The sequence below is a fragment of the Monomorium pharaonis genome, chromosome 7, assembly GCF_013373865.1.
Source record: "Monomorium pharaonis isolate MP-MQ-018 chromosome 7, ASM1337386v2, whole genome shotgun sequence".
Classification (NCBI taxonomy): Eukaryota; Metazoa; Arthropoda; class Insecta; order Hymenoptera; family Formicidae; genus Monomorium; species Monomorium pharaonis.
Genome location: NC_050473.1, coordinates 12168482 through 12184280, shown reverse-complemented (window position 1 = coordinate 12184280; position 15799 = coordinate 12168482). Strand labels below are relative to the sequence as shown.

General features: G+C 40.6%; 2 protein-coding genes across 6 annotated transcripts in view; both read left to right on the top strand.

The window, feature by feature from the left end:
* The window catches only part of LOC105832356, a 41272-nt gene extending 29058 nt beyond the window's left edge, over nucleotides 1-12214 (top strand). Inside the window, exons 19-21 of the mRNA XM_012673215.3 lie at nucleotides 1074-1278; nucleotides 4966-5339; nucleotides 6756-12214. Of these exons, the coding sequence (XP_012528669.1) occupies nucleotides 1074-1278; nucleotides 4966-5339; nucleotides 6756-7044 (868 nt within the window). The 3' untranslated portion in view covers nucleotides 7045-12214. The remainder of the gene's footprint in view (nucleotides 1-1073; nucleotides 1279-4965; nucleotides 5340-6755) is intronic.
* A 2800-nt stretch (nucleotides 12215-15014) lies between these two features.
* The window catches only part of LOC105832359 (protein trachealess), a 76494-nt gene continuing 75709 nt past the window's right edge, over nucleotides 15015-15799 (top strand). For 3 of the 5 annotated variants that reach the window (XM_036289292.1, XM_036289291.1, XM_012673222.3), the window contains exon 1: nucleotides 15015-15338. In XM_036289292.1, coding sequence (XP_036145185.1) covers nucleotides 15043-15338 — 296 coding nt within the window. In that variant the 5' untranslated portion in view covers nucleotides 15015-15042. The remainder of the gene's footprint in view (nucleotides 15339-15799) is intronic. The other 2 variants (XM_036289295.1, XM_036289294.1) reach the window with 1 other exon arrangement.

The window sequence follows — 15799 nt, the reverse complement described above, 5'->3', positions numbered from 1 at the left end:
GTTAATTTTTAGAATAAAATAAAATTGAATCGATTCTATTTTATAAATTAGTTTCTGTAAAATAGAATAAAATAGGAAAAGTTAAATTAGAAAAAAAAAATTATAAATTTTCATGATTATTTAAATTAAAATTTGTTAGGCAAATTTATCTTTTTAGAAAATTACAAAATAAACTATAATTTTTGCCACAACATTTTTCTTCAGGCGAGCAAATAGTTAGCACGATCATTATAACCCTCTTTTAATTTCCATATGAGCACTTGATTCCCCCCTTTGATAGGGGTTTAAGCCATTCAAAAAGGGGTTTACCACTGACCCATTGGGATTTACAGAGGTCAATCCTAACCCTTCGTTTGGTACGAAGAGACACTTTTATATTCTTGAGAGATGATTTCCGCAAAGAATGGTTATTTAATCCCTTCGAATTCCTTATTCGGGCAATTAATTGACAATTTATTCGAAAAAATGTTACAAAATATTTATCAACATTAAAAACTATGGAGGTCTCATAAGATCAATTAACTATTTGCCTTTCTGATGGATACGCCAATGCGGAAAAGAGACAAAGATCAACCTTTCTCGATTCATTCGTACGTTCGCTAGGGACATTCACAGATTGACCTGGAATAAAGTGTTTTTATTTGCCGATAGTGCCGGAGGGAGGGCCTACTAATAATTCGACGTCTTAATGTTTGCGCAACGGCTTTACCCTCTTTTCGTTTTTTATTGTATTGACTCGCATGATTTTTCTGCTCAAATTTGCTTCGCGTTCTTTGTATTCACCCTTTCGAGAAATAATGAATAATTCATAGAAAATAAAATAAAAATGAAGAGGAAAAGATTTACAAGTTAATACATTCCAATATAAAGTGTTTTATAATTTTTATTATTGGTTCACATCATTATCGCTATTTCGAAGATCTATAAAGTGACAAAAAATTTTGTTTCTAACTTATTATATGATTATTTAAAAAACCTTGTACACGACATAAGAGAGTTAATAAAAACTATTATTAAAATATGCATGTTAAAATTCATGTTGTAAACGTACGCGTCTATGCTTTTCTTTTCAGAGGTACTCAGCAGCTGTGCGTTTTGCAAACTATGCAGCAGTTCGGTATACGCTTGGCCGAATTTCAGTCCGCTTTGGGAAGGGATAGGGAAACACTGACGGTTTTGAATATAGCTTTGCAGCAAGCGGGTGCCACTTCGGAGGTCGCCTCTTCTGTTCGTTATGTCGCGCGACTCTTGTCGGAGACGGAAGACATCACTTGTCAGGTACTGTTCTTGTCAACTAAATTTAATATTTTTTTCTAATCAGTTAATAGTAGTAATAGTAAAATGGTAATTCAAATATACACAATAACCATTCATTCGAAATTATAGGATTTTGACTTGTACTTTATTTTGTCTTAAATTTTATCTCAATCTTTTTTTACTAAACGTCTTGCACAGTTTTTTACGATTATAGTTAGCGAACTACGAAAATCTTCCCAAATCCTACGTCAGATATCCCCATTGCATCCTTGATTTTCAATCGGTTAGATGGTTGTTGGCAATTATTCAACGCCAGTGGATGGGGTAACGGTTCCCAGAGGCATCGCTTGTGTGCATAAAGCCATTCCCCCACATAGATTGGCAAAGTCGCGGATCTCGGGGATGTAACTTACCTAAAGGAAAGCGAGATTATAATGCGGATTGTACATCCCGTATTTCCGATACGTCACGCTAAATCGGCTTGCAAATCGCATTCCTCAGATTACGCGGTACAGATTTTACCAAAGATACCGTATCGATTTTTCCCTCTTTCTTTATTATTGGCATTATCAGGAATAAAAGCAATAAAATCATATCTTAAATGTATGATTTTTCGCTAATATTTCAGAAATAATGCAAACATTTAAATTTATGTTATTGTTATTTAGAGAGAGTTTTTTTAAATACACGTATTCAGAGAAGTAAAAATAATTGAAAGTCATGTAGACGAGAGTTGTATATTACGCACGCCACATATGGCGCGCGTCAGGAGATAAATCTTCGACTAGCCCGAACACGCGGAGGTTACTCTTAGGAGGGGAAAGGGGGGGAGGGGTATAGGTTGGAGGGTACGTTTGACAGATGATACTTGTCGATATCGCGTCTCCGTTAAACGCCATCACATCCCCCTATTTCCACCATATCCGTCTCTAATTTGCATATAAAGTAAATCTCTTGGCAAGCCCGTTCTACGTCGGGTTCTTTGCTTTATGGACGTAAGGAAAGTAGTTGAAGGTGCAGCGAGTGGCAGGTTCGCGACCGCGATTTTCGATCGGTCCGCTCGTTTAGCCTGTCGGGAAGACATACTGCTCAGGTCTTCGGAGATTCGCGTACCTATCGCAAGTTAGCCTGCCCGTGTAATATAAGAAATCACCATTTGAACATTAATAATTACATATATACATAATTAACGTATTACGACACACGAGATGATAAACGGTAAAAAAAAAAGTAAAAGTAAATGCTGTTAACTATCATTATCAATTAATTTTTGCGCAAAAAAATAATTATTGAATACCTAAGACACATTGCTTTTTTGTGTGTGTCGAAAATGTTTTTAAGAACTTGTACCCGACTGCTCTCGATCCCGCGTATCGGCGTGTAGGTGCTCCGTAACAATTTCCAATTGTCCCTGTGCTCATTTCGCCTGTCAAGAAGACGTACGACTCGCGACACAATACTCTCACTCCAATAATAGGAGCCTTTCCTTTCGTCTCGTTTCTTCTTCTTTCCATGTGTATCGCGTCTATATTTTAACGTATTCAAACTCCCGTCAAGGCGGTATAATCCGAAAAGTTCTTAGTCTTGCCGATCTACAGCACTCGAGGGAATAATTTCATGCACTTGACATTACGATTCTCCTTTTCTCTTTCTCTCTCGCTCCCTTTCTCTCTCTTTTTCTCCTTTCATCTTCCCCTCGCGACAGTCCTTTCGAACCCCCCCTCCTCCCCCTCCCCCTCTGGCCTTCCTTTTCCAGGCACCTTTATTTCGGAGAGCAGGAGAAGAGAAAAGTCTACAATAAAACACTCGCGACGCGTCTTTACAGTCTTTCCTTCCTTGTGTAACATTATAATTTTTTATTTTCACAGACGATAGAGCGACGATACATTAGAAAACAAAGGTGCAATTTTATAAAAATTTAATATACGTGTCTTCATATCCTCCACATGTACGCGTATAGTTGACTTAAGCAAGATTTTTCGTAGCGTTACAAATGGTCGAAGTCAACCGAACCCGGACTGACGGACGCGCCCGTTGTTCGGAAAAAGAATCCATAAGTTTTGATAGGTAGTAAATAAAATATTAACCGATGTATGTGCGAGACCGCCGCTGGGTAGCAAGCAGAAGGAGATAAGTTTCGGCGCTTTCGGGATACAGCGAGTCCGAGTTGCTATCGAGGGTGTTGGCCATCTCAGAGCCAGCGGCTCCCCAGGGAACTCCGATCGTTAATCGCCCGAACGATTCCCTTTCGCGTCACGTACGGGAATGGCCCGTGGAATCAGCGTAAAAATACAAATTTAATATCAACCGCGGGTAGAGCGAGGCTTGTCTGGCCCGTGGCTCGTAGCCCATGTTGCCGCGAAAATTCCGTTCTGTTACGCTAAACGAGTTTATCAATCGCACTTTCGGGCCCGCTAACGGCATATAATAAACGCCGTTTTAACAAGCGCACGCGAATAAAATCTTCCTTCCAGATTTAACTATTTGAACATAGACGCACGAAGAACCTCGATCTTTATTTTTTGTCTCCCTCTGTGAATCGAGTCGGATTTTGCATTACGCGGATAAACGGGGAAACTTTTTACTTCACCTTTCTTGCGGGTACGTCCGATACGAGATATTTTACGTCTTGTTGCACTATATGTAACACACGTACACATTCATACATACGTACACACACACACACACACACACACACACATATATATATATGTTTCGCGAGTGTAACCGGAAATAAGAAGTTCCTCGCAGTTTTCTCTCGCGCGATTGGTCTCTCGGACCAACGTGGATTTCGTCCCGACTCACTTCGTACCTACTATCCGTTATACGAGAAACAGAGAGAGAGAGAGAGAGAGAGAGAGAGAGAGAGAGAGAGAGAGAGAGAGAGAGAGGGAGAGGGAGAGAGAGTATACCGACTTATATATAGGCTAGGTTGAAGGTTGCTACTTGGTATGCGGATCGCGCTTTTCATTACCGGAGGCTCGTTCCCTCCGTCTCCACCGTTGCAAACAGCCTAAACCTACCCTTTCTTCCACGCAGCCACCCTTCCTCTCCCGACTGTCTGTCTACTACTCGACCACTACCACTGGCATTTTCGCCAGTATTCGCGCCATGCCGTCGCGCATCCTTAGTGCAAATGTATCCGATCCAAGGCGCGTATATGTCTCTCTCGTGAAAATATATTGATTTACTCCCAACGCATTTATACACGCAAGTACAAAAAGAAAAAAAAATTCGATATCTCCGTATACGAATCCCAGGAAACGTTCGTTGACGTATCGCGCGGCGATCAATTTAGCATCCAGCATCCTCGCTTTATTCTCGCTTTCCCACCTTACACCCTCGTGTCTTTTCCTCATCCCTACACTTTATATAATCGTCTTATACGCTTTCCGATGCCCTCCGGTGACGCGCGAAGAGTGGATTATACAATATTCGATATCGTATTCTCCCGGGTATACCTCGCCGCTTATCGGGATCTCGCGATCCGTCGCACGTCGGTCGTTTCATTGTAGTTCGCCCAAGATTCTTTAATCAACCGCCGTGATCAATACGGCAGCACAGAGAGCGCGCCTTAACTAGCCAATCATTTCTCGTTAATGTACGATATTTATACATTTTTCCAGTATTGTGCTCGTGATTATATTGTCGCGCTTGTTAAATAACTAAATCACTAATCGGTGCGATTCCACAATCCTTGTGCTTCAGAACGATGCGGTGTTGAACGACACAACAACGGAAGAGGTGCACTGCGGGAAATTCGCCAGCAGCCCCGCGAGCAATCACATGCAGGAGGGTGGTTCGCTCTCCGACAGTGGAATCTCCGACAGCGGAAGCGAGCAGGAGCTGAGCGAGCGCGAGCGCAGATTGGCCGCGCTGCGGCGACTCACGCGTAGCCTGGAGACCCAGCTGACGCCAGGTAGCGAGGCTCTGACCGATCTCAAGAAGAGGCTCGAGCACGCCGCGACCGAGCTGCGCGATTTGCAGAAGCAATGCAGAGAACTCATCACCCGTACTCTCCACGCGAGCGTGGATGTGCGTGCCGCCAAACGAACGGCCAGCCAGGTTTATTATTCCGCAGAGTAAGTACCTACGATCCTTACCGGCTCTTATCACGGTTCCGAAGCCGGCTCTAAGCTCTTTTTTTTTTCTTTCACGCGATCCCATTTGCAAAGTAATTTCGCGCGGTACGTAAACGATTTGGTCTGAAAATCGAACAATCGACATTTACGTTCCGTGTGACCATTCAGCGAAATGACAATCGTATAAATAAGCAAACGCTCCGTCGAATTTACCGAAGTATTTGAGAGTGAGACTTTGGAATTTAACAGCTCCCTCCTACGCTCACATTTCATTTGCATAACGTCGAAATGGGAAGTAAAGAATGAAGGCGACTATTTAGACGTGGGGACGCGCGAGGTCGTTGGTCCATAGTGTTGGGCATTAGGCGGCTACTCATTTAAATATGAGAACTTCACCACGGGTGACTGCACCCTTACTCACATCTAAGTACACGAAAAAAAAAACGCAAAAAAAGTTTAAATCATAAAGCAGATATAATCCTTCGCGCGCATTTCTTTCAATAATTTATTTTTATAAAATCGCTTACCATCGGCGTTTTCGAGATATTATATTGCAGAAGAAAATATAATGTGTTATGTAATTTGATTAAGCGCCGGTTTTTTCCTTCGTCTCTTTTCATTTGTCAAAGCGTAATCTCACGACGTGGTTCACCGACGCAATTACAGATTCCAATTATCGCCGCGGTGTATCTCGTTTAACTTTGTTTTAAGAATGTTTTTATAGGCGCGTTCAATCACCGCTCGGTGGCGGCGATAATAGGTTTAGTTTTCGCGGGCGTGAAACATCTGCCCGCACTCCGAGTCATAAAAAGAGATATAAAAACTCAGTGCCATTTTCTTCGATTGACGGTCTTCCGTTTCGGCACGTTTTTCTTCTTTCATCTTCCTCCCCGTGTCCGTAAACAGCCTGGATTTTAACGACAACGGTATGTTTTTAAGCCTTCCCTTACTGTTCGCGGATTGAAGCGGGAGTTAAGCGCGAACGTTTGCGCGGAAAAGTTAAATAACCATGCACTTACGTAACGCTAATGAAGGAATAGGGCGGCAACGCCAGCTGTAATTGCAAGCCCAATCTCGCAACTTCCAAGTTACGTGCATGCATCTCCAAATTGATTTCCCGGCGAACTTTGCTATTACCGGTTTGCTCGTATTATTGTGACCCATGGGACGGCATAAATTAATTTTCGCAGTCGAGAACTTCTACGAGTTTCTCCTCCAAACGGTCAAATATATGTAGCTTGACTAGCAGATTAACGCATTATTCAACGAAAGGAAAGTCACGCTGTGCAACGTAAATAAAATAATAACGTAGACAGGACCGCGCGCGCGTGCACAAAACGTAACGTGCATGTCATTAATGTGCATGTGATGTTCCTTTCAGTCGTTGAAATAGTTTTTTCTTTTTCTATATTTTAGCAAGCGCAAAAAAGCTATTTGCGATGAAGAAGATACGTCGAAAAGCGACGCGGAATTGGTGCCGACGACGTGGAGGAACGCTAAGGGCGACAACCCCGGCGGCAAGCCGATTTCCCACAGCTGGGCGAGAATGCGGCGAATCGCCAAGGTGGCACTGCCCTTCTGTTTCGTAATGCTCGTCGTTTACGTCACCGTTTATTTCTCGAGGCCGTACTCTTGCGAGACTGCGAACACGCTAAGTCCGTTCACGCTGCAAATACGCTACTTTAGGGGACCACCGCCGGTGTGAACGGGGTGATTCGGCAAGTATACGAAAAATATCGACGTCCAAGGATCGACTGATTTTTGGCGAAAATGGATTAGCTATGCATATCCGTTCCGATACACGTTGGGAAACGTGATTTAACGATCGGGCCCACGACGCGTAAGGCTGTCCGCGAAATTTCTACAGCAAGTGTACGGCATTATTAGACTGTTAATTTTAAATTACACATTGAATTCGGCAATGCGTTCGGGAAGATGACTTGCCGACACTTGAGCGACTGATTTCTTTCACTGCCTGCGTTTTTATTCTTTTATTACTGGATTATTGGATGGTCCATAACTTCAAACCAAGTTATCATGACGTAAACTCTGGAACATCGGGCATAATTAACATAGGGAAAATGAAAAGTTTTATATACATGGAAATTGAATGTTACATGTTTTGATTACGAATCGATGCGTGTTTACACGTGTACTTTTGCGAATAGAAAGAATGATAGACAGTTGAGTAATTGATTAAATTTGTACAGAGTCTGGCAACGAATCTCGAATGTCGCAAAATAAAAATATCTTGCTCTTCTATCTTAGCATTGGTGCAAAAACGAGATGCAACGAGATATAAGACGGTTGCATTATCGGTGTAGTTTTTTTCTCATTGTTTTGAATTGCGCGCGACAGCAGCCTATGTTATTGTTAAAGTGTATAAATATTTATTTATAGATATATATATATATATATATATACAGAGATCATATATTATATATTTTACACATTATACATACTATTTTTCTTGGAGGATAATATTTGGTTTTCTTCCCGAAGGAGGATATAAAACCGGAAACATAAAATAGATAGTTTTTTGACGGACGGGAGTCCATTTACATCGAATTTTACAAAGAAATTGTACTTGGATTCCATATTGCTAAGCTTCCTGTTTGTTCAACTCTCCCGCAGTACTGCTTCTAATATCGTCATTTGTGTTTCCGTAACAACAAATATTTATTACGAATCTTTTTTTTACATCTTCGTAAATGATGAAACACACACACACACACACACACACACATATACACACAAGCTACATCAGATATTTACACTTTAAAGCTTTAAATTATTATGAACTTTTGGAAATCAGCTTGTGCAATAATCGGCTTATGCGGAATATCACGCAGAAATTTGGCTACAAACACGTGCATGTTGATTGATACACTGGCCTCATACAGAAATTATCGAATCTAATTGTAGCAACGGAATTTATCGGCTTTGTTCATGCATTAAGAATAATAAATAATATGACTTTGCACATTAATAATTTGGATGCATGTGCATATATGTATATTTTAGCACCTATTGGATGCAATATTCTTGAAATATTCTTCACCTCTCGTTTTCTCATTTTTTCATATAAATAACGTTTGATAATAATATGCATGCTATTGACGATATTTATATAATGTGTCATATGATTGGAAGATATATTGATATATATATTTTCTTTTTAGTGCAAGTGAAAACTTTAGCTTGTGATATATTTCAACAGTTCTTTAATCTTTCTCGCACATGATCCTTTAACGAGAGAAAGATGTGTCGTTTGAGTTTACTAACGACTATTAACGTAATTAGTCAGAATTACTAATTGTACAAATGTATTTATCGATTTTCTTTGAGATGTGTCTTTGATATTTAAAGGCACTCGTATTTAAAAGTGAAATGGCGACTAATATAAATAGACTTAAAGAGAAATGGTAAGCAAAGTTTGTACTCTAAGAGGCGAAAATTATTTTTCCAAAAAGAGAAATAATTTTTAAGAAATTTTTAAATGATATCGAGCTTTTGATAGAATGATATGTGGATGCTGTAAGTTGTCAAAATCTATTTTGTAAGTCTTTTTGAGAAAATGTATGATACAAAGTGAATGATAGTTTATGTAACGAAAGCAGCCATTTTGGATTCATATGTATGCGACGCGAGGTAACGAAAAATGCCTTATGGTCAATCATTGAGAGCTTACAACTTGCATGATGCTTACTGTGTAAGCGTTCCACGATTGCGATCTATGCTTATGCAGATCTTAAGCTTCTCATAAGAGAGGCGATATCGTCGGTAAGTCCATCTGGCATTTTGCGGACTACATAGAGATAATCTGTATGTAGATAGAATAATTATAACTGTGTAAAATAACGATGATTGATATCGTTTTGATACATTTTTTTGTAAATAATATCATAATACAATAAATCCTGATAATAATCACGGGGAAATAATAAGATTAGCAAAACATATATTTTCTTTCTTGGAATGCAAATACCAGCTGTATCAAATTATCGTTATTTTACACTATTCGTTTTGTGAGTTTTTATTTTATATTATGGAACATCTCTAGTGTCGTCGACCTGCATGAATGGTAGTATGGTCGCCGACAGCTTTCTTTTTTTTTTTTTACGTAAGTACTATGTGCTACAAGTAGCGAATGTTTGTTAGGCAGAGTTTTATTACGATTGCCTGAAAAAAATCAAAGTATTTATAGTGATGCTTAGACTCATAGAGAAATGAGTCCGTACTGAATAGAGATATAGTTCTTATTCAGTATCGATATCTCTTCGATGAGAAATTCGCGTAAGCGAGTATATTTCTCAAATTCGATGCATTAGCCGCATCAATTAAAATGATGATGAGAGAAAACTTTACATATACTTTATTGTAAAGTATATATACTTTTCTGAAGGTATTAAAGAGAAAGAGAACGAAAGAATTAACAAGATAAATAAAGACGATATTTTTATATACGTCTTATATCGCATCAATAAATCATAAACGGCGGCGACTATCTCGAATAACGAATATTAGAAAGATCGCGAATATGAGAGAAGTTACATACGACGATGAATAACGTCGACCTGAATATTCGTGATTTTTTTTTATGATCGACGCGTGAAAAGTTGCAAGGAAAGAGAGTATTTTTAATTGAAAGTGAAGATATGATTTCAGTCTTTCCACGATCTTGACTATCGTCTTCGCTATAACGGACGTTGATGTTATCAGGAATTTAATACAGTTTTTCATTATGTGTTAATGAAGCTGTATTAAAGTTTTTATTTTGTTATCAATCACGAAAGTGTAATTACCAGCAATCGTAGAAATGGTTCCTACTGTTTAACATGGACAGGAACACATCCTTTGCTATTGTTCCTCTACGAATTTTGATTGATTTAATTTAAATTTGGATTGAAATTAACGATGAAAAAGTGACTGATTTTTTTTTGAATTGATCTGAGATTATCATTTGATTGTCTTTTATTTAGGTGTAATTTACATAGCAAATTTTTGCTCGTTACTATTTTACCAACTAGAGAGATATACAAAGAACGAGTATTGAGTGAGAATTTATTGGATAATTACATATAGTTATCCAATAATGAAGTACATACGTACTTACGATTCATCATATAAGAGAATGGCAATTATTTAATTGCCTATTATTAGACGGACGAACGTCATTGAATACTTTTCAATAATAAAATATAATATAACACAATTGTTATATTACACAATGGAATTATTTCATGAAATAAAGATCTCTGACTTAACGAGAACGATAATGAAACTCAATAATCAAGCGTGACTTTGCGCTTACTTTAGAATCATGGTATCTGATATGAAGACTTACTTATATTACATTCATGCAACTATAGTATTATAAAATAATGGAATACTGCAGAACTTTTTACGTAACGTGTTACTTAAAATCCTATTGAAACCTTTCGTCTCATATTTTTGAAACTTGAAGGAATTAGATAATGTTGTTAAAAAATATTCCTCGAGATAAGAAAATTTCGGGAATTGAAGAGCAACGCCTTTCATTGCAAAACAATAACTATTTTAAGTAGCACACTTCATGTATACTTCACTTTCGTATCGCGAAAGCGCGACACGATTTTTAATCTGCCTTATATGAAATACGATAACGTGTATAAAGTACCTGAAAAATCAAAACGCTACTTATAATATTCTGTGTTATCTTATGCACGCGGTTGAAGGAATACTTGGTAATATTGTAACGATCGTGTCACGCTTATCATTTTACTGAATATGTTATATATTCATCTATATCATATATAATATTATTAGATATGCATGTATTTTTTTATATTATTATCAAAAGAAATCATGTGGTTGTCATATGATATTCTGCAAAAAAAGAATTAAAAAAAAATATTCAGTTCGATAAGTGCGGACAAAGTATTACGATATTCAGTATCTTTGAAGACCATCGTTTAGCTTGCAGAATCACTGCATTTTTAAGAGGTTATTTCAATCGAAACAAATTTTTTCTTTAACGATTAAACTGATTTAAAAAATGGTAAAGTTGATCGTTACATATTAAGAATTACATCTGTAAGAAATGATGGTTTTAAAAGCCGCTAAAGTATGTTAGCGATAATATTCTTAGTGTAGAGAGACGGATAGCAACGCTTCTACTTGAGACACGAGCGAGACATTTCAGTAAAAAATATCTGAAATAGCTACTGAGAGAACAGGGTATGCGTAAAGATTAAAAGAGATTTGATATTCATTTACATTACTCGTCTGTATCGTGTTTAATGCTCAAATGGAAGCGGTGGACGCAAATTATTATTAGTTAATATATGCTAATAATTACGTTTTATTCACATTTTGTGAGCTATCTCGTAACGTTTATTAATTCTTTTCCTTTAAAGATCGATATCTCTGCAATTTTAACTGAAATTTTATTGCCAGTTATTACAACAAGATTATTGCAATTCTCAGCAAATTGCAATATTTTTTTCCTTAACTTTCCAAGCGGAAGTTTTTTCATTTTTAGCATTCTCTCGAATATAGCTCACGCTAAAGTGAAGCGCGTAAATAACGTTACTTTATAATTACTCAAGAGATTTAAATCGTTTTTCCTTCAGTTATAGACCTTACTACGTCTATATATCTCGATACAATCGCCAAATTGGTTTGCTCAACTCACCGTGCGATTACCTTGCGGTGCACTGACTTTCAGATTTTCATTACACTTTACTATATCAAAACGAGTCACAGTACAGTTGTAAGGTAACGTCCGAACATTGTTCACGATGCTTTTTTCACGATTTAAAGTATTATACTGTACTAAAGTATTATACTACATTTTAGATATTTCAAATAAAATTTGAATTCTTGTTCACAGAGTAATGATTTTTCTTTTATCCACTCCTTTAATCCTGTGTGAAAATCCCTGAAAATTCCTTTTGTACCGGTAAGAAAAGCGTGTATATCTCGTATCATTCGAACATAATGCATGTCGCCAATGACAGCGATTCTCGATCGCGGCATATTGCCGAAAGTTCAATGATACAGCGCACCGCCAAGTATATCCGCAATAATAATGCGCCTGCAATTGATACAGAGGTACGATGATTGCCGTGTTCCTACGTCCGTTTGCGGCGGCCTTAGTGAAGTCAGCGCGAAGGTAGGGATATTAGGGGTTAAAGGGCACATCCACTATGTTATTACGACTCACACCTGTACCCACGTGTGGTAGGCCAGCGCGGAACAATTTTTCTCCTTAAGAGAATCTACTTAATGGCACGACGTTGCCTTCCTTTCTCTCTCTCTCTCTCTCTCTCTCCCTTTTCTCCGCCGACAATAATAAGTTCAAGTCGCATGTAAATTATTATCGTTGCTCTCTACGAACGAATGTCGCGCGCGTGAATAGTGCGTCGAATTCGATTATCGCATGGCCTAAAACAATACCGTCAAGATAATAAATAAAGTTAACTGATGAAACGTAATTACGAAGCAGCTAAATTATTTTTGAATAATTCAACAACTCATAAAATAAAATGCAAAATTATATTCATATTTGATAAAGGGAATGTAAACATTTTATACCATTTTTTTCCATTGTTACGCTTTATACTACAATTCGATATGAGACTTGTTCAACTGGCAAACTTGAATTTTCCATTGTTGGCCATTTCGAGCCCTAAACGATAGGCGGCAAACGACAAACGAGCGAGGACTGAATTATTTTTTACGGAAAAAGAGCCTCGAACGAGCAAATGGGCCGCATCTTACTGCCGCTCTATGACTCCTACGGGGTTTATCCATCCCTTCTTACTTTCGGTTGTTTCCTCTCTATCGTCTTACAACCCCTACTTCAGCTCGGCTTACTTAAGCAAGCGAGATCGCCTCTCCACCCACTGGCCGGAGAGAGTCACCTTGCCTGGCAAGGGTTGAGAGCTGGGCGAGCTGTAAATTACCAAGAGGGCATTTTGATTAAATTTTTTATGGTGGTAGACCGGTTACAACTCGAGGGGCTGACGTAACTCCGGCTGATTTAATGTGTGCGTTACAGGCGTCGCTTTTATTTGCCATTCGCGCGGCGAATCCCTGATTAGAAGTAATAATTCTGAAGCTGCCCAGGCGCTGTACATCCAGTAAAAGAAATAACACGGTTGTCGTACGCGCGATAATTTGTCGAAAATTAAACGCGACGGAGAATATATTAAATCTTTTTCCCTGCTCCATTCGCAAATAATCATTGAGCGCTGTTTGTGATAATCCCTAATGTGTAACGTATTATCGTTGTTCATCTTTTGAGAAAATTGATATTTGATAGTAACAAATAGTTTGCTGTGGAATGGCTGAATTTTGCGTAAACAAGGTAAGTCTTTTTGATTTACCACGTAGAAAAAAAGATTGCACGCGACGAACGGAGAAAACGCTCACTTCCGAAATTCTCCGTCGCTTATGAAACGTCCACCAAGAGGCGCGTTTAGTCGAAGACCGCGAGGGCGAAGTGGCTCAACAAGTGTTACGCCAAAACGAGCTTGCGTCTCGCGAGCGCTTTCGTCGATCCGCGACGCGCGCTTGTCCGCCCCGCGCGTGGTCAACGGGGGCGTTTCTGTTCTATCCCTGAGATCGCGTGGGAGAATCGCATATATTAATATCACCGATATCGTTTTCCTTCTTATAAATATCTCGTCTAGCGCTCGGCTCTGCTCGCCGAACGTTTCAAGCGGAGAGATCGAATCCGAACGAATAACGTGATTATTTCTGACAAACATCATCTGTCGTCATCCAATTGTTTTCTGTTAGAGGGGCGGGGGGGAGGGAGAGCGATATCCAAATGATAAAAATTAGATTAAAATGAACGTGCCGAGATATTGGATAGATTAGGAGGCGATGATGAAATATCCTCGGTGATAGGAACGCGGAGAGCGAGTTGGTTGGACAGCGGACAGGGAGGAAAGCGTACTCGCGTTCGGACGCGCGCGCACGTGGTCGCGAGAGGGTGAAGTCGCGAGAGAGGCAGGAGAGAGATCGTGGGGAGAAAAGAGGACCGGAGAGGGAATGGAGGCGGGAGGTATCACGCGGGCGAGAGTAGGCCGAGGCTCCGCCTCCGCGAGGTAACTCGGAATACGGCGCGTCATTCATGGCCGAGCTAAAGGCTGCGCCACTGTTCGGGTCCGTCCGGCTGCAGTGGCTCACCAGAGGATACACTACGGCGCGGACACCTGTCTTCCCCGCAGCATCCGCATCCGCTGCCGCTACCGCCGCCGCCACCGCCGCCGCGTCGTCGCCGTTCTCGGAGTCACCAGCTGCCACGCCGCGACGGTGCCTATGCGTCCACGGCGTTTACGGGTGTACCGCGTGCCGCGCGAATAAAGTACCGGTCGATGGTGCGGTGCTCGAGGAATTCGCGAATCGTCGTGCCCACCCGTTCGGCACGTTTCCGTCGACGGGGCCCCGTGGGCCCCGAGTACCGGCGCGGGCCCGAGTACCGGTGCGGGCACGGGTACGGGTCAAACGCGCGAGTGACACGCGCACAGTGTGCAAGTGAGCAGTAGCGTTTCAGTGAATTATATCGCAGATAGAGAAAGAGAGAGAGAGAGAGAGAAAGGAGGAGTGGAGAGAGAAAGAGAGAGAGAGAGAAAGAGAATAAAAGCAAGAGAAAGAGAGTGCGCGACTGACGACGGAAATACCATCGACATTCGTGGTGGAAGGGTGGCGGATGCACCGCGGGGGCGGAAGTGCCGGAGGCGCAGCCGGGGGTGGTATCGTCGGTGGTGCCGGCGGAAGTCATCGTGCCCTCGAATTGGAGCATCCGTCGGCGATGCCGGGTGCACCTGGTTTCCATTGGGGGGCCATGTTCGCGGGTCACCACGCGGCCGCCGCCGCGGGTATGATGCAGCCCCCCATGTCAGCGGGTGGTGAGTACGTGCCGGCCGCGGCGCACCATGGCCCCGCTCATCCCGCGATGCCCATGGACCTACACGTTCATCAGGGATTCCCCTATTTCCCTACCAGGTTCGTACAAGACACGTTCTTTTTATTCGACCGAGCGCCTCGGGAATATTCAGTAAAATGAAGCATATGCGATTCCCGCAAATGTTTTATCGGATATGCTTTAATCGTTTATAAACTCCTTCACCGAACGCATGAATCTGCAAACTACTTGTAGCTCTGACTGAATTTTAATTAAAGAAACAAATTAATTCTCTCGAGTCACATGGCGTTGCATTTCTTTTACATACAAGGAAAAGAAAAAGGGAGGGAAGGAGGGAGGGAGGGAGAGAGAGAGTTGAGAGTAGCCTTCGTAGAAACTAGAAAGAACGACATAAACTATATTACGACAAAGTCTGACGCCGTCGCATCTACCGTCGCCCAGTCTAGATGCACCGGCAAATGGAGAGGTCGCTTGTCTTAGCCTCAGTTGTTTGCCTAGTCAATATTTCTTCGTTGGGGAAGTACTCCCATATTTACCCATT